This window comes from Labrus bergylta, chromosome 13 (genome assembly GCF_963930695.1).
Source record: "Labrus bergylta chromosome 13, fLabBer1.1, whole genome shotgun sequence".
Taxonomy (NCBI): Eukaryota; Metazoa; Chordata; class Actinopteri; order Labriformes; family Labridae; genus Labrus; species Labrus bergylta.
Genome location: NC_089207.1, coordinates 13108969 through 13127975, shown reverse-complemented (window position 1 = coordinate 13127975; position 19007 = coordinate 13108969). Strand labels below are relative to the sequence as shown.

At 43.0% G+C, this 19007-nt stretch overlaps 2 protein-coding genes across 2 annotated transcripts; both read right to left on the bottom strand.

Moving 5' to 3' along the window:
* Positions 1–863: 863 nt before the first annotated feature.
* On the bottom strand, positions 864–3300 carry LOC114920437 (uncharacterized). Its single transcript, XM_029278032.2, has 2 exons — positions 1864–3300; positions 864–1012 (listed from the first exon to the last, which is right to left on the bottom strand). Exons 1-2 carry the CDS (start codon positions 3293–3295, stop codon positions 864–866), a joined length of 1581 nt encoding a protein of 526 aa, XP_029133865.2. The 5' UTR covers positions 3296–3300.
* A 3844-nt stretch (positions 3301–7144) lies between these two features.
* tnfaip6 (tumor necrosis factor, alpha-induced protein 6) lies at positions 7145–18041 on the bottom strand. The gene is made up of 6 exons (XM_020637853.3): positions 17883–18041; positions 14802–14939; positions 13048–13209; positions 9461–9689; positions 8138–8178; positions 7145–7420 (listed from the first exon to the last, which is right to left on the bottom strand). The coding sequence occupies exons 1-6, from the start codon at positions 17980–17982 to the stop codon at positions 7299–7301; spliced, it is 792 nt and encodes a 263-aa protein (XP_020493509.1). The 5' UTR covers positions 17983–18041; the 3' UTR covers positions 7145–7298.
* Between the last annotated feature and the right edge of the window lie 966 nt (positions 18042–19007).

Genomic DNA, 19007 nt, shown 5'->3' with positions numbered 1-19007 from the left:
GAAATTTTGGTGTTCCAGCAGCCAGCATACATACAAACACACAACACAACACATATATACATACATATCCCACCCATACAAAAAACATGAGCCCACAATACATAGCCAGGATAAAAAAGTGGTATGGATGGTCCATGTGCATAAGTAGCTGTTACTCAGAGATAAATTAGATATATATAATATATTATTATTATATTATTATATATATAAATATTATATATACACCTATTAACATATTCTCTGCAAGAACAACTCAAAGTCCTGGGTGCAAATGAAGCAAAACTTAATCCATCTTTAATGTAAAATGTCAGTTTAATTAATAAAAACAATATTTAAGTCAACATGCTGTACTCACCACTAAACTCTGCTAACCGACCCCAGCCCTCCAGTTTACATGATGACACTAAACTCTGTACAGCTGTCTGCCGTCATGCTACACTGACGCAGCCGACCTTTGTGAGGAGTCTTTAACGGGGAGCAGACTTCTTAGGTGAACAGTCTGCGCTGAATTATTAATGAGCAAACTTCCCGTCATCACTGACACACATTACCGACCAGAACACATGTTCTGTTTGCAGAACACACGTTCATTACATCTACATGTCAGTGAACATGTTTGGATAAAAGTACAATACCGAAACAAAAAACAGGTTAAGAAAAATAAAAACAATCAGTCCACATTAACAGACTTTTCCCGCGCTGCTTTGTTTCCAGTCTTCTTCTGTCTCTTCTTCTTCCCCTCCTTAAACACCGGAGAGCTCAGAAACATGCTGGCCGTGAATTTATCTCCGCGCCTGATTTTGCTGTAAAAAAATAAATAATAATGATCACTTCCTGCTTTAATTGAACCTGAAACAAAGATGTTACCACTGATCAGTTACAACGAGAAGTCCTCGCCTGTTGAGGGTCGGTTCTTTGTAGCTGACGACACCATGTCGTCTCCTGGTTCTGCCTCCTGCTTCACCGTCTGGAGTTGAGATGGTGTTGGTCAGTGTTGTTAAGACTCCACTTGCTGCAAAAACACACAAATAAGTTGAGCTCTTAAAGGTCACATATTCTCTTCCTCTTCTTCAACCAGAGAGGGTCTCAGATCTCCCCAAAACATGTCTTGTTGAAGTCTTGTTGAACATGAAGTTTCTTGTTCTAAATCCACTCTGATCCTGTATTTGATCATGCCTATAAACCCCTCTATTTCAGCCCTGATCAGAACAGGCTGTTTCTGTGTCTGTACCTTTAAATTTGTAAATGAGCTGTGTCTGACCACGCCCCCTCTCTGGAAGGGATTGGGTGTCTCGGGCTTTCTCGCTCCATGTCCTATTGTTTACGGTGAGAAGGCAGACTCAGAGGGCAGAACAAACACCTAGCTGTGGGAGTGTCACCCACCTGGGGGAGGGGTTACTGCCCTTTGTGATGTCATGAAGAGAACATCTCCAAACGGCCTGTTTGAGCACACATTTTCTGAAATGTGGAGCAGGCAAAAGATGGAGAGGATGGACTTGATTCTCATCATTGGCGGGTTTGTAGACGGACTAGAGACACATATTAGAGTTAGAGGAACATATAATTAATCAAAAGATCAATTCAGGCTGTGGCCTGTTGGTTGGTGCGCACGCCCCATACTTTCCCGCATGCCATTTCTCACTTTCTCTCTACGGATTTCTGACTCTATATACACTTTCCTATCTGTACAATAAAAGCATAAAAAGCCCCAAAATAAAAAACCTTAAAAGATCAAGTCAGGACATTTCATGAAACAAAAAAAAATGTTGCAATAGAAGACCCGCCATCTTCACTGGAGTTTGACCTTTAACCTTTACCAGGTAATTATTAAATAAATAAAAGACAAATTAGAGGACGTCCCACCTGACGAGGCTTCAGTTGTGACAGCAGCAGACTCCTCGATCACTGCCGGCCTGCTCAACGTCTCCCTTCTGGGGGTCGCAGGTAAAGAGCCGGCTTCAGAGTCAGCATGGCTGACATCGATGTGCATCCACGGAGGCATCTCATCTGTCAGCAGGTCTCCCACATCTTGACGACCTGCCGCTCCTCTGCTGTCCACCATGTGACTGTTGGAATCTGACATATTAGATGTCCTGAAGTCGTTCAGTGAGACGTCGTCTTTGTTTGTGCCTCCATAGACGACAAACGTCTCCCTCAGATTTCTGGTCTGTGTGGGTCTCTTCAGCTTGGACGTCTTCCTCTTCTGTTTTGGGTTTGACTCCTTCTTGGATTTGTCAGGTGTCAGAGAAAATAAATATGCAAAGAGTTCGTCTTTTTCGCTAATGTAAGAATGTGGGTCAACAACTTGTAATTCATCTAGTTGGTGTTGATTTCTTTCAGTGTCGTCAACATCATTGAGAGGAGAGGCAGATCTAAACCCTGTGTTGTTATGGCGACCTTCGGTCTTCTGCTTCCTGTTAATTAAACTTTCAACACACCCCTCCCTCTGCACAGTTTTCTTTTTACTGGACCCATTCGTTTCTTCTCTCCTTGCTTTTTTAGGTTTCTGAAACTCAGTTTCTGAAGAACTTTCTGGGTCCAGCTGTGGTGCATCGTGGTTTTCTTTGCCAGTCGAATCCTCTTGTGGGCTTCCTGAATCCTGAGTGGCCAGCCAGGGACGCTTACATGAGCTGGGTGTTGTCTGGACACATGCACCATCACTTTCACTGTGTGGACTTGAGCCTGAATGTTGCATAACAGCGGCTCCTTCTGCCTCACAGATGGAGGATCCTGCAGAAGGCATCACATCGTGCTCTGCGACATGGACTTCTGGGGAAGCTCTGCTCAATAACATGCTCTCCCTGGCGACTGAGATCACAAATGTCCCCCTGCATTTTGGTTTGTGACTTCCTGCAGAATTTGTCCTGACTTCATTTCTCTGTACTTCATTTACCAAATGTCCAGAACTAGGAAGTGCAACCTCATCAGCACAGACCAGGAATTCTTCAGGTAGTTCATGGTCTTTGGATGCTTCATATTTTCTCTCGATCACTTCTTCCATTTCATTTTGGATTTTTTCAAATTCTGACTTTCTGATCTCACTTTCACGCAATGGCAAAGTCACAAAAGGCGTCCTGGTGAATGTGGACATCCTCCTGCCTTTTGTCCTGGACCTCCTGCATGTGATTTTAGGCCACGCCTCCTCTGCGGTATCGTCCTCTGGTGCTAGTCTTAGACTCTCTCTGGCTTTTGAGAGTCTAAAATCAGGGTCCATGAAATAATCGTCCACGTCTGGTGGGGCAGTATCAACAGAGTCTCTTTTGGACTTGGGGGTGTCAAAGGATAGATAAGCCATTCATGAGTGAGTGTGGGCACAAAGATTGACTTGGCTCTCTTCATCCTGCAGGTGAGTGATATGAACCTGTAGCCTGAGGGTAGGAGGTTTGTAGAGAGAAGTGTGTGAGCGTGCGGTGTCTGACGCTGTGTGTGTGTGTGTGTGTGTGTGTGTGTGTGTGTGTGTGTGTGTGTGTGTGTGTGTGTGTGTGTGTGTGTGTGTGTGTGTGTTGTATTTGAGGCTAGGTGTTGTCCCTTTAGTTTTGTCCTCCTTTATGAAATGCAAATTAGAGGTTCCTGCTCCTGTCCGATTATTTAACTGCTCATCGTTATGATCCTGTTTTTCTAGGAGCAGTAAAATAATAAGCAGTAACCTACTTAATGTAAACTAAACTCTGAGTGTTGATATTTTCAAACAACAAACCAACCAGTTTCCTGTGCTTTTCTTTGCGGCTAACTCAAAGCACAGAGCCTCCACTTGTTTCTGAAGGAACATGATGTCTTTCTCCAGCTGCCGGCTCCGCTCCTTCTGCATCTCCAGAGCAACAGCCAGGGCCTTGTTGTTCTTCTTCAGAGACACCTTGAAGAAGGAAGACGTGTCTGGTGCAGCAACAAAGAAGAATAACAGAATTCCCATGTGTTTGCTCATTCAGAAAATATGTGAGGACTGCACAAATGTATTAAATGGTTTGAAAAAGTGTGTCAGACTCACTGAGAAGCTTATTTTTGATCTTCGATGCTGCAGCTGAAGACTGCTTGGAGGACGTGATGGTTGTCATTGTCCGCACAGGTAACATGATCAGGTGTTATGAAGGGCTGTGTGAATTATTAAATCATTTGTTAAAGCAAAACACGGGACTTTGTACAACAGTGTTTTTAGCACAAGGAGCATGACGTCACAAGTACGGAAAGGGAGTCAGTGTTGTCATGTATGTGTCTGTCTGTCTTTTATCTATCTATGTTACATTTTAGGCATGAAACCACCAGCAAAAAAAAGTGGTATCTGATCTACTAACAGCGCGCAGTGAGGATTGTGTCTTTCAAATGAGCAAAACAACACGCATTGTCCATTTAGTATGTTTGCCTTAATGAATATGCAATATGGGGCATTTCTGCCCTAAAGTGCAAAATACAGAGTACCCCCTCTGGTGCGCTCCTCTCCATAATGCGCTCGTCTCCTTCCTCTAAAGCCTGCTGCTGCTACTCTGTAGGATGCTTTGATTGGGGGACCTCACCACTGTTTGCACCCCCGTCTTCGATACCTCTTTCCAGGGCATTTTATGTTCGATCAGACACAGCGCTGGCCAGCAGAGGACACAGCTCGCACCTCCTGCGCAATGTATGACACTTAATTCTTAAAATGAAGGGAAGAAAAGAGAGGCCCTGTCTAATACCGAATTTAATATTTTCTTATAACCAAAATTTTTCTTTGTAATATTCAGATTTATCTCCTCAAACTAGAAAGTATTTTGCGTTTATTTGCCTCTCCCACTGATACCTATTTCACACTTGCAGTCGTCCTGCTTTCTGTCCAAACGCTCCGTGACGTAAACCAGTAGAACACGCAAAAACCTAACTTAAATAGTTCCGCCTCCACAAGGTTTGCACCTGGTGTCATTCACGCAATTTTTCTTAGTAGGTCACCCGCAAAACGCCCACCAACCAAACGTGCAATTTTTTGGAGTGAACACGTAATTTAGTACTCTTTAATTGGGAGCTTAGTAAATCTGGCCCTTTGAGCATTTCCGAAGTGAACACAGCCCTTTTTTGAGCATAACTAAGCTGACTAACCGGGTGGTGTAAAGTAGCACATTACATTCAAAATTAGGACAAAACTTACCGTTAACAAACTTCAGCAAGCGGGAGACTTCGCGTCTTGCTAATAAAAGCCCTTATCGATGATAAACGAACGCTGATAATGTCTTTAATAGTTTAAAATATGTCGTGGGTAAAATGCTGCTCGTTCCGTTTTCAACATAAAACAGAAAGTCCGCCGCTCTACAGCACATGCGTGTCCCAGGAGCTGAGGGCCAATCGGGATGGCGATTAAAAGTCTCCCTGCGCTAACCCGCAATTCACACATACTCCGTGCGCGCCGCAGAACATGCAAACAACATGTCGCTTTGTCTTTCTGAGGATGCATTGTTGTTAATCCGGTTCCTGTTCTGACGTAATGTTGATAAAGTGATGGAAAAATACGATCGCGAGTCCGTTTCGTGTGTTTTGTTTTGAAATTGACCGGATGCTCTGTGCGTTTCCTTGTCTGACTTCCTACTGTCATATTCTGTCCAGCTTGACGCGTGCCTGCAGCGCACTCCGGCGAAAATAGACTCACTGCGTATTTGAAACGGAGCAGAGCGCAGTGCCGTCGGTGGCACGCTCTGGAGATGGGCCGCAGCGCGCGCTGTGTGAACACAATGATAGAGTGGCAGCTAAGTACAACATAGTGCGAGCCGCTGACGGAATCCACTTTTCTTTCAAACCAAATACATTTATAACCTCTATAGTTATATGTTTTGTTTTTGTTTTACTCTTGGGACTGTGACACGCTCTGAAACACACCAGATTTCATGGTAATTATGTCAGCTTTTCCATGAGTAAATAAAGAGCTTGTTGTGGTCAGACAGTGGAATTCAACTTTTTTTTAATCTCGTTGTTCAAATAGATTACTATCTTAATTTGATTTATTTATATGGCTCATGGCAATAATAACACAATAAAACATGAAACACAATTATAACAAAAAATATTTGTTGTTTCAGATATTAGGCTACTTAACGGGGACATATTATAAAAAAAATCCTCTTTTACAGTGTTGTTGAACACATATTTTGGTAACCTGAGTGTCTACTGACCCACAAAATGCGAAATAAACCCATCCAGACACATGCCTTCTTCAACTTATATTACAAACATCTTTTTGCTTATCTGATTGTAACAACTTGTTTACATAGATGGGCAGTTCACATAGCTTAATACTTTGGCAGCTATCTTTACAAATCCTATTTTAGCCAATCGTACCATTTATATCTTTCATTGACCTTACAGGTGGTGTTATTCACTGATAAATCAAAGACAGCCTGATGACACTTTTGGTTTTCACCAGTAAATAATTTTCCAATTAAAATATTGCTTTTTCTATTTAAATTAGGCCATTTGCAATTATGGATAGGATAGCTGAAATGACAGAAAATGTTAGGAGGAGAGAGTAGGGGATTCTAAACGACAGCCGCCTGACGAGGGCAGGGAGCACACAACATCACTGCCAGGCTATCTGGCGCCCCCTGTCCACAATTTCTCACTGTATTTTCTGCAATATTTCATTTTTATGAATTCTTTTTTTCTATTTTATTAGGCTACATCAAAATTGTGTCTGCACTCTGACCTCATTTTGCCAATGAGGACCATCAATTCACTCTTCCCAGCCTACAGTAGCCAACGAGAGCCTGAGATGAAAAGTGGTGTCTGACTCTATTCTGATGTAACCAAACCAGGGCAATTGCATGTGAGGTGACTGGTCCACTGACTGACATTTCTTGCAGCCAATAAAATTCTTAAAATGTGGATATGGACTGTGGTCTGTGACGAAGGCCTGCTTTATCTCAACAGCAGTAAGCCCATTTTAATTTGAAAGATTTTCAACACATTCTGAAACTGCCAAGTGTTAGCTTTAAAAAGAGACCTGATTTGTGCTTGTAGTCCAGACAGTCCAAGAGCCGCATTCAGTTTTCTCGCTTTATGCATGGTTCGGCATTCAAGGCAGTTTTAAGAGGATCTATATTAAAGTATTCAGAGCACCTGGCTGAGGTGGAGTGATACATACAGTGAAAAGTCCAAGTGTTGATTTCAAGCAAGTAAAACTCAGGACAGGTAAAATATAAATGTGTTTATTTTTCTGCTTTCAACAAAATCAGAAACTGCAACACAATATAGGGACAGAAGTTCTCCTTTAATCTTTATTCATAAAGATCTATTTTTTACAGTACACGAGATAACCAATGACATCGTGCAGAAGAGAGTATGAGTCAGTGTAAATAGTGGGTGTGATTGTGTGAAAACTGAGATGCATCATGGGCGGTGTAATGTAACTGGAAGCCTCCTGCTGTGACTGAAGCATCAGAGAGGAACTTCAACGTCATCACGTTTCCTGGGGAACAAAGACACAAAGGTTAGTTTTATACGGAAGCCCAAAGTGGACATTCATCCTGTTTTATGTCTGTGGAAAGGACTGCTCTCTGGTTGTTGTCTCTCGACTTATTGATCTTGTTATCTCAACATGACAACGCAGGTTGTGGAGAGATGGAGAGAGGTTAGAACGCAGAAAGGTTTACAGACCGATGCAGAGCTGGCTAAACACTGAAGCTGCAGTGTCCACCACATGGCAACCTGTGTGAGCAACGACTCTAGAGAGGAGGGGGCGGGGGGAGACAGCTCTCTACAATGTTTAGAATTTTGACTGCAGTACCCATTTTAAACACTAAGGGTCAGAATTACATATTGCTACTTTAATCATTTTTTAGGAGCAACCAATTTTACATTTTTTTATATAGGACCCATAATCCATGGTGGAGCCCTGGCAGCGGTTGTTGCTTGGTTAACCCTCGAGAAGAGGACTGAAATAAGCTCGTTATCACGGGGAAACTACAGCTGATATCCCCAGATGAAGAAATCGAGACCTCGTGAAAACATCCAAAACTGTTCTTGTAACAGGATGGAGTAAAATCAAATGTTCGGATGTGCATCCTCTTCTGGCTTCCTAACCCTAACCCTATAACCCCTAAACATGCATACATTTGTCCACAGGCCAAACAACACACAAAGGAGCATGTTATGTTTCTCATATAGAATCATCAGAAAGTCTTACCTGTGCTGATGATATCATCAGGCAATTCTTCGCCGCAAAATCTGTAAACATTAGAATAAAAAGTGGCGTTAACATTCAACATTCATGCAATATCTATCAGTGTAACTCCAGTTTACACTAAAGCCTAACCTCAACGGTCTAATTAAGTAGCCCCTCCCCCAGGTGGGTGACACTCTGACAGTCTGTCTTCTCACCGTAAACAATAGGACATGGAGCAAGAAAGCCCGAGACACCCAAGCCCTTCCAAAGAGGGGGCGTGGTCAGACACAGCTCATTTACATTTAAAGGTACAGACATAGAAACAGCCTGTTCTGAGCAGGGCTGAAATAGAGGGGTTTATAGACATGATCAAATACAGGATCAGAGTGGATTTAGAACAAGAAACCTCACACACATGTTTTGAGGAGCTCTGAGACTTATTTAAACTGATGAAGAGGAAGAGGATATGTGACCTTTAAAAAAAACAAAACTATTTGCAATCTGACGTCAAAGAAAACCCAATCACAACAGAGGAGTGTTTTCTAACACCACAGTGAGACAAAGCAGTTTCCTCTTGAGAATATTTTTTTAGGATTCAAGAACTCGAGTTGTTTTGGATGTACTCCAATATTTTCCCTTTCTCTATCTTTATTTTTAGTAAGTGTCTGAGATCGTCTTGTTGTTATATTGTGCTTAAAAACTTATTTTAAAGGTTTCTTTCCCGTAAGATTTTCTTTTGTAAGTTTCCATCAATAGTTTGAAACCATGTCGATAGTTTTTTGCACAATAACAAATCATTTCTTGTTTGTTGTTGCTTGTTTGTTCACTTAAATCATCAGTTTTATTTGTGTTTATAGTTTGCTCCTCATTGTATTGGCTATTTGTTGGTTAAATAATCGGTTTCTGTTAAGTCCCGTTTCCACCAAGCAGTCCGGTTAAGTTCGGTTCAATGCTGTACCCGTTTATTGGCGTTTCCACCGTCTAAAGTTGGGAATGGTACCAAAATAAGGGATCTGTACCGTACTACTTTGTTGGAACCCTTCTGTTGGGGTGCCAAGGGTCAAAAGGGTCCCGGTTTGACCTCGAAGGATCCCTTTTGTTTACTGTGTCCCGTTCTTCTTCTTTGTTTGACTTTATTAATAGCGTGCCACACTGTGTTGGGCTGCTATGATGTCACACTATTTCGTAGCTGACGCGGCTATCTCCGTCCTGCTTACTATCCGCTTACAGAATAAGGTAACGGTTGGCCGTTGAAACTCAAGCAAGATCAGGGTCTACCGTACCGTAACCGGACCGCTCAGTGGAAACGGGCTTTAGACACTTTTCTCTCTGGATGATCCTCACCTCCCAGCGAAGCCTGACACATCATCATAGCTGTCGTACACCTCCAGGTAATCAGCCAGGCACGCCGTGTCGTCCTCCACGTCAAACTCCAGGAAGTGGAGAACGATCCTCTGACCCAATTTGACTCTGATGTGCCAGTAGCAGATCTGCTCGTCCTGGTACTCGTCGGGGAACCCAGGAGACTGAATGATCCTCTTCGGGTCCGTCAGCACACCGCCACACTCCTTAGCTGGAAGACACAGAAATCACACAAATAGCAGCTTATGCTAATTAGAGAGATGAAAAAGACTGAAATGAATACTGAAAATCTAAATCCAGGGTTCTCAACCAGTGGGTCGCGGTTTTTATGCTCAACACTCAAACTGCATGACAACTTGCTCTCACTGTTACCCGGTCCAAAACTCTGAAGTGCAACAAACTCCAGGATTCAAACATGTCTGACATCAAGCTCCTTACAACTGATTCAGGGGCTAGAAATAGTACAGCATTTCTGAACCTTTTAAGCAATGAATAAAGGGATCATGTATCTCTTTGCACTATTTTAAGATGAACCACTGTAGTCTACCTCCACAGCAGCAGAAATAAGAAGAAAGCAAGCCAGGATGATCCACTCTCATATTCAACAGGTGTGAAGAAAGCCGACTGGAAGGTAATGCACATGTCTCTCTGTATCTGCAGGATGTGAAAGCATCTCAGAAATATGTCTGCAATAGCTGAAATCAAGCCAACGTTTTGTTTAAATTATTATTTTTAGATGCCGTCAAGTCACCAAAAGAAATACATATTTGTAAAATAAGTAAGAAGAAGAAGGATTGAATCCATCTTTGATTACATTTTAAAGGCACAGCCAGTCTCAAGGTGTACACTCAATTGGAAGGAAAAGAAACCTATAATCCATGGTGGCAGCGGCGGCGGTGGCAGCGCCCCAGCAGATGTTGATGATCGAGGTTAACCCCCAACCACTTGAGCTGTAACTACCATCATTATAAAACATTTCCCCTCGTCCCAGGTCGTGATGTTTAAAGTCACAGTTTTGTTAAGTCTTGCCTGAGTCAGCCAAAATCCCCCCAAGCTCCTGTGCTAATCGTGCTGAGTAATAATAAGACCAACAGGTGAAGATGTGTCCTTAGAGGACAGGACAGAGAGACTGCAGCAGCTTCTTTCAAGACGGAGATATCGTTCTTTTGTTCTTTCACTGCAACCCCACGGAAAGATGTGAGCAGTAGGAGCTCAGCGTGGGAAGATTAATACAAGGTGGAGCGCTTCAGAAAAATGAAATATATACCATACTTCATGTGAGATTAATATACTTCAGTGTGTGCATGGTCAGCTGATGTCAGAGCACATTAAACCAAAGGGGCTGCAAGTTCACAGCTACATCACAAACACACAATATATTTTAAATTCACTGCAGTAAAAGTCAGCTGGAGGACACTCTGTCACTCTAATCCCTCCAAACCGGGCATCTTCAGTCGCTGGGTTTGATTCTGGGGGTCTGACCTTAGCGTGTGAGCGTCAAATGAACTCAGAGGAGACGGAAAGAAACCTTTAGTCGAAGGAAAGGGAATCAAACACATGTGTTCAGACTCAGGCATCAAAAGCTTTTACACCAGACAACCTGCAGGGAGAAGAAGACGTTTCTCATGATTATAAACACTGGGAAAAATCAGATTTCGACGGTTAGATTATAAAGACAGACTTTGATGACTAAACTTTAATTTAGGGGGGATCGGAGGGTTTTAGGATAAAGGATTTGTGTTGTCTGGTTTCCTTTTGTTTGGTCTTTAAAAAAAAGAACCTCTCTGTCCCTCTTCAGTCTCCAGTCTGGTATACGTCAGATATCTTCAGGGACTTTTCCAGAGAACAAAAGGTCTTTGGTGAGGAGTAATTGTACGGAAATCGTTTTCTTCTGGCGTTATTTGAGATCCTGAACACCCGAGCTGAGGACACGTCAGCTTCTTTCATAATCTGTTTTATACCCAAGTTGTGTTCTTACGAATCAACAACAGCGTAGAACGACATTATCCTCGACACAACCACACAGTTTGTTTTTTATCATCGAGAGACGGAGAGAATCTTTTTTCAAGAAGCTTCATAAGTTTTATTCTGATCGTCCTTTCCTGCAGGAGTCTCAAGCCTTTTTCACACCTCCACTCCTGAACCAGAAGCCCCTTTTTGGAATGCTTCTAAACAAACAAGGGGTTAAGGATATGCAACTTCACGGGGTGCACAAAGATCGATCTGGTTCACCTGGAAATTTTTCAAGAGGACTCGCAGGAAAACATCCAGGTAGAGATCAAATCAGCGTCTGGTGTTCACACATGCAGCTCACCCTGAACACTTCCGAAACCCCTGATGTTTAGCTCAGGCAGGCCGGTGTGCTAAAGTGGAAAACGTTTTCTTGTGGTTGAAGTATTGAACGGCATACGATCATGTCTCTGATTTATAACCAGCCACAGACGCTGGGTGACTTTCTGGTTTTTATTACAGACCGTCATGAGCATCCCAACCTGCAAAGAATGCAAGAATCCTTTTCTTGTTCTGCAGGAAGATCTGCCCCTGAACTTTCTGCGGTAAGGGTAACAACTGCAGCACTCACACCCACATGTAGGCGCCATCCCACCAAAAAAATCCAGTTGACTGAACATGTGGAGCCGGCCTACAGCGGTGTCAGGTACGTTATTATACTGAGACTATTCTGAGTCCGCTTCACTGCACAGGTCGACTGGTCCTTTATACTGAAGAAGGAAATGTAATTATCAGATGGTCAAATCATACTTTCTGTCGTCTCAGAAATCAAACATTTACACCTTCTTAAACTTTTAAAAATCATTCAGAAATGTTTGTCATGTTTGTTAAATCTTCTGTTATTTAATAAAACGAAGAAGTTTCCGACCTGAACATGAACACTTATGTATTTTACCTTTTTGTTTGAACCATGACTTTGACTGTAGAGGCTCAAATGTTCTGACAGATATTTATAATAAAATTAGCATGTGTAAAATCTCTTTGCCTAAAAAAGGAGGTCTCTCTGTCGCTCGTTTGTTGAACCAAGAGAGCGTGTCACCTCTGTAGTTATCTCCATGTGACTCTGTCTCCTCTCTGAAATCTTATCCACCCTGCAGGTTTATTCCAGGTCGGACTTTGATAACTCACAGGGTGGGACACAGATTGTGGCTCCCCCCCCCCCCCCGGCCCGGTGATGAGGACATCATGAGTGCATCTGTTGAGGCTCAGACTTGATGACTACATGTAACCCGTAAAGATTTGGGGACTCATCCTGACTCTGACACTTCACCACAGACACACAGTCATCACTAAGAGACGGTTGGTTTATCAAGATGGTTTATCAAGGGAGAACAAATATTTATGAAACTGTACATAAGCGATCTTCAGTCCTTTTGGTCCACTTTCGGCTTCATGTTTTGGTTGTGTGAGACAATAATGGATGTTTGGATTACATTCCCAGCTGAAGAGTTCTTTTGGCCTGAATGTGACTGAGTAAAAGTATGTCTTTTGTGGGCCACTTCTCTTTTGCACGCATCAGATAAATGGATTGTAGATCATTATATGAGAGGTGTACTCACAGTTCGGGTTGTAGCAGTACACGTCCCACTTCTCACTTTTGTTCAGCCTGTACCCGTAGTCGACGATGCCGATCTTACCGAAGCCACATTTGGCGCCGGCTTTGACGATCGGGTACCCGACGCGTCCTCTGTCGAACCATCCGGCTGCACACACATGGAATCCTGAGCAAGAAGTAGAAAGTACACAGATTTTAGACGTCTGACGTTTGACCACATCCCCCAACGGTGAAGCCTGAAAGAGAGAAAGTGGCTCACAGCCTCTTTTGGAGAGGTTCTGTTTGTTATTTTGTGTTTCTTCTTTGTGCAGAAAGAGGCCTTAGTGTTTAGCTCCGAGTTACAATCAGCAAAGCTCAGCCAGAGCAGCCCAGATAAACAAGGGACCTCCTAGGTAGACAGCTGAGGGGGGAAACTGAGCTGTGGAAACCAGAGCGAGTGGCTGGACTGGATCTCTGTGTCACGATAACGGTGAAACCACCCACCCAAGAAGGTGTTAACAGGCTTTTACTACACTCCTGGGGAGGCTTTCATTTGGCATGTCATGAAACAGAGTGGAAAGTCATGTTTCAAACACTTATTTCCAGTGACCTGTAGCCTGTGAACATGTGAACCTCTTCTGGTAGATGTTAAAGGCATTCCAGCGAAATTTAAAGATGTATAAACACGGTTACATCTTAGAGCTGTGCTAACCATCCTTAACCTGCCCGAGAACAATGCAGCAGCAGCAGCCACGTTATCGTCCCCTTCTTTACTTCCAGACGACCGTCATGCTCCAGAGTGACGCGGGGGCATGTACTGCTAACTGAGTTGAAGTACTGGCACTAAACATATTGGCAAAATGAGACCCAAAGAGTTATAATTCATGATTCCAGGGTAATTCCAAATTCTAAACATTGTAGAGAGCTGTCTCCCCCCGCCCCCTCCTCTCTAGAGTTGCTCACGCAGGTAGCCATGTGGTGGACACTGAAGCTTCAGTGTTTAGCCAGCTCTGCATCGTTCTGTAAATCTTTCTACGTTCTAACCTCTCTCCATTTTTCAAAAGCATCTCCAATATTGATCCTAGTTTGAGCATGTTTCTGCTCGTGGAGCTTATTAGAAACATGCAGAGGCTTTTTAGGTCGGGTACAATCACTTCTATCTGAACGACTTCTCTTGCCCGCTTCCATCGCTGCAACACCTGTTGGTTTGACCTGATAACTGCTCTCATATCTGGCAAACCGAGGGGCGTCTAAAATGACCGTGTGGGGGTGCCTTAAAACCGCCTACCTTCTCTGGTCCAAACAAATCCAGAACATTCAGGAGCAGAATCTAAAGTTAGAAGGAGGACATACTGGCTGCTGCATTGTTGTCAGAGAAGCCAGCACTTCAACATAGCACGTTTCCTTAATGTCTGATCATATAGTGAGGTACCTTTATCATTTCACTCACTACATATCTTACTGGTTAGACCTTTAAAATGTCTTCTTTAGTGCCACTATAATATATTTTCCTCCAAACACAGAGCGGGTCATAGCCTGTCGTGTCTGCGTTGTTGCTCCTGCTTGCTTCTACAAACATTAGCTCTGCTGATCACAGTAGTTAAACAATAACCATTAATAATAATAACCACAGACAGCCCCACTTGTCTGTCCCCTGAATGCACCAAACAGATCTCAGGGACTCGTGCAGACTCCATCAGAGAGTCTCTGAGTGTGTTCAAGAGTAGCTCTGCTCTGCGTGTGTGCTGTGGATGTGTCTGTGTGTAATGTGCTGCAGACCTATTTGACGGGCTGCCTCCAGTTGTTGGTATGTGGCGAGCGACCCTCCTTCGTACTTGCAGACCGCCTTGGCCTCCTTATATGTCAGCTGGTATCGCCCTTTACGTGATTCCCGGTGGTAAACTCCAGCTGCTTGCTCTGAAAAAGAGAGAGAGACACAAAACCAGCTACTGCTTCTGCTTAAATCTGACAAAGAAACAACGGCCTGCATGTGGTTTTCAGTGCCAAACACAACAATTTAAACCAAAGCTACAGAACTTCAAATGAAAGAATTTGGCAGAACACATCAATAAAGCCGAAGCGAGGCGTGACTTTATTCTAGAGGAGGAAACTGTGATTTTTATTTCCATTTTCTTGGAAGTGTACCAACGTTTTTTTTCTCTCGGCCTCCTCAGCAGGGCGTCCTCTGCTGATCCTGTTTTGGCTTTATGCATGACTACAAACCGTGCAGAAATTAGCTTCATGTGGATATTTTGATCTTTTAAAAACCAGTTTATGAAAGTTTTTCTAGACTAATTAAACTCCTCAGCTCTGACCAGGGGAAGCTGCTGCCTTTTTGTGCAGTTTACCACGATGTCTGTAACTTTAAAAAAGGGAGAGGAGAATATTGGGACTTTGTGCAACGTAATCTTAACACTTCAGTATGGAAAGTCATCTTTGCCTTAACCATAGACTGTATAAAGAATGGACAGGGCAACACATCGCCTCAAGCGAAGCAAAAATATGTAGAGTGCCCACTGCTGATTGGCTGTAGTATGGGGAATAAGCTCTGCGTCCTCCATGTTGACAGATAGAACAAACTATAAAATCTAACTACACATTAAATAAATCTCTCTTGAACCCTGTCTCATAATGATCGTAATTATCACGCTGATTTATGTTCAAGTCCTCTTTTTTTAATTTGTTTTTTGATGCTTTAAAGGGGCCGCTAGACCTCCTGCGGCGCTGTGTGCACCGGATTATGAACATAAGGAACACTAACCTAAGGCCACGTTTACTCAACAACGATCCACTGAAAACTGAACCGTTTTGTGTTTTCATTTTCCGAAAAGTTCTGCATGCAGACGACAACGTTTTGATGACAACCGCCGTGCACACGGATCCACAATGACTAAAAACCAGCTGGGGTCGACTGCTGCCCCCACGACCCTGAACAGGAAAAGCTGTGAAGATAATGGATGGATGGAGGATCCTTTATAAGCTCATTTATGAGCTCCTTTGCACATCAAGTCACATTTTGAGGCTTTAAAGGGGCTTGCACTAGAAAGCAGGATTTGGGGTTAGCAAGGTTTATCGCCATGGTAACTGATGCTGCAAACCTAACCTGCTCCGGGCTGGAGGTCAGCTTTTGTGAAGCCAGTTGACCCAAAGATACCCCATGAGAGGACGAAGCGGGTATGTTGAACCCGCTTTGTAGTCTCGGCCCCTGATCCGTTTTTTTTTAACTGTTTTAACATTTGAACCGCTTTTTAAACCTTTAATTATTTATATTTAGAGTCCGACACCGGGAGTGTGTTTTTAGTTTTCTCAGTTTCAGGACAATAAAGGCTCACATGTGTAAGTTTAAGTTTCTATAGACCTTGTGCATTATGTGAGACAAATCCGTGCAGGAGCATGCAAAAAGCATCTTTATGAGAATAACAGTTGGAGAAAAGGGTCGGACTGTCGTATTGATGACACATTAAGTTCAGTTTTGTGAAGGAAGAAATCCTCTGGACATACGAGGCTTCATATCTGGAGTCTTTCCTTCCCTGTGCATCGAGAAACGTCATTAAACGGCATCCTGAACACACTGTTCTGTTTGTCTCCCTCTCACTCCATAAAAATATAAAGAACGGAGCTCGGTAAGTCAGAGGTATGATCATTTATAATCACACCAAATTCATTTTCAATGTTACAGAGGAGGTGATTGGTTCGTGTACTCTGAACACCCTTACATGAAGTAATTCTCCTGGTGTTTACTGGCCTCATGCAGCACACAGTCAGGTCATAAACAATCCACTTGGCACAGGAGAGCACCGCTGGAGTGCTGCGATGCCTGTTAATCCTGTTACTCCTCACAACATGGCTTTATGTGAGAGGTGAGTTATTTTTCTGTGTTTGCAAAAACACACTCAAACCCAAACGGTCGGACAGAAACTGGGGGAAAAAGGCGTTTGTGCATTCTGCACCCTCAGCCTGGAATCTGTTGCGGAATGACTTGAAACTCAAAGAGCTGGAGTCCTTAAGGGTTTTTAAATCTAGAATGAAAGCCCTGTTAGCAGATTCTTCAGGGTCTTGTTTCTTTTAGCTCAACTGCCTGAACTTCTCTCAGATTTGACTCATAGATGATTCTCTTTTAAAGGCAAAAAAAAACTAGCATGATTTTGAAAGTAGCATTCCCTCAGTGTTCTGTCTACACCCCCTTACATGAGGGGGAGGCGTCTGATTGGTTAATCAGATTGGTACCTCGTGGCAGACATTGGTTGAAGTTTTTACAGGCTTACAACTGCTACAGATGACGGATTTTCTTTGTTCCTTTTTCAGAGAACATGAGTTATTAATTTCTGTCAGGACCTAAAGACAATTTCAACCAAAATCAGAAAAAGTGGATCTGGAGAAAATTACCAACCCTGTCTTTAAATGCAAAATGTAGTGTATGTAGTCTGTTAATTGTTGTCTCTCTTTGTGTCTCCGTCTAACTTTGGGTTTTTGCCGCTGACTGTTTCGACCAGGTCTCCCTTAGAAAAGAGGTTCTTAATCCCAACAGGTCCAAACTGGTTCAATAAATAAAAGACTCAGAATAATCACAGGAAGAAAGGACAGTTGACAGCATCAACTTTTCTCCACTTGTTTTGAGGATTTTAAAGATGTTTTTGTCTGATTTCTTTATCCACTCAGTGGCTTTGACATTTACATTTTAACGACCTTGCTGCAGTTGTTGCTCTGCTAACTGGCACTTTGTCTCCTTCCCCTTGTTTGGAATAATGAATGGAATAAAGATGAATGAAGAAACTGAGCTCTATAAAGATGTTGTTCACTCTTTAACCAAGGTTATTTTAAGCTGCCATGACTTTGACATACAGATAGAAAGTTCCTTACCCAGCCATATGGAGTTATGAAATATTCCATCCTTGTAGCCCCATGCCTGAGCCTCTTTCAGCAGGAGGCAGAGAGCAGTGAGCAGAGTGAAGACTCTCATGCTGCAGAGAGCGGAGAGCAGCTGCTGTGTGCAGAGGAGGTTTCAGGAGCTGCTGCTTTATAAAGACCTCCCCAAATGCTCCTTCCGACCAACAGGGTGAGGGGTAACACACTGAGGTTTCCTCTGCAGGCTCTTTACTCCATTTACTGACTACAACAACCCAGGGAGACTTGGGGGGTAATTATATATATTTTTTATTATTCACAGGTTGCCTGGAACACACTCATCATCTTTGAATACTAGTAAAATATACATGTGGACTAACTATTAAAGGTCACATATAATCCAAAATCCACTTCACCATGTTTCTCTAACTCTAATATGTGTCTCTAGTCGGTCTACAAACCCCCCAATGATGTCTTTTGCCTGCTCCACTTTTCAGAAAATGTGTGCTCAAACAGGCCGTTTGGAGATTTTCACTTCATGACATCACAAAGGGCAGAAAACTAATGGAAACCCCCCCCCCCCCCCCCCGTACAGTGCGTGCCGATCGAGACATGAGCTAATCAGACCTATTTGGTTTTTTGAACCAGGCTGTAAACATATTCATCTCTGCTGTAAAAACAGGCTTTTTGAATGGGTGTGTATGTGACTTCCTGTGCTTCTGCAGCCAGCCTCTAGTGGACACTCGAGGAACTGCAGGACTTTAGACCTCAGCATTGACTTCATGCTAATTGTTCGACAACAGCTTGAAAATATTACATTTGACATCAATGAATCAAAACAATTTGCTAAAAGAGTCAAAAAAACAACCAAGACTGGACCCAAGAGGGATTTTAAAGACTACACGGTTTAATCAAGGCTCCTTTTTGCATTATCTTACTGACATTCTTTGCACAATGGAAAGGGAGTTTCTCTGTAAAGTTCCCCTGCAGACTCATGTCAGCACAGTTGCTCAACAACACAGACCACAGGGGGTGGAGGGTAGAAGGAGATGGGGGAGTTTCTGTGTAAAGTGAACAGTACACAAAACCATCTGTGAAGGTTTTCCAGATGTTAGATCTACCCCGCAGCTTCAGGAACAG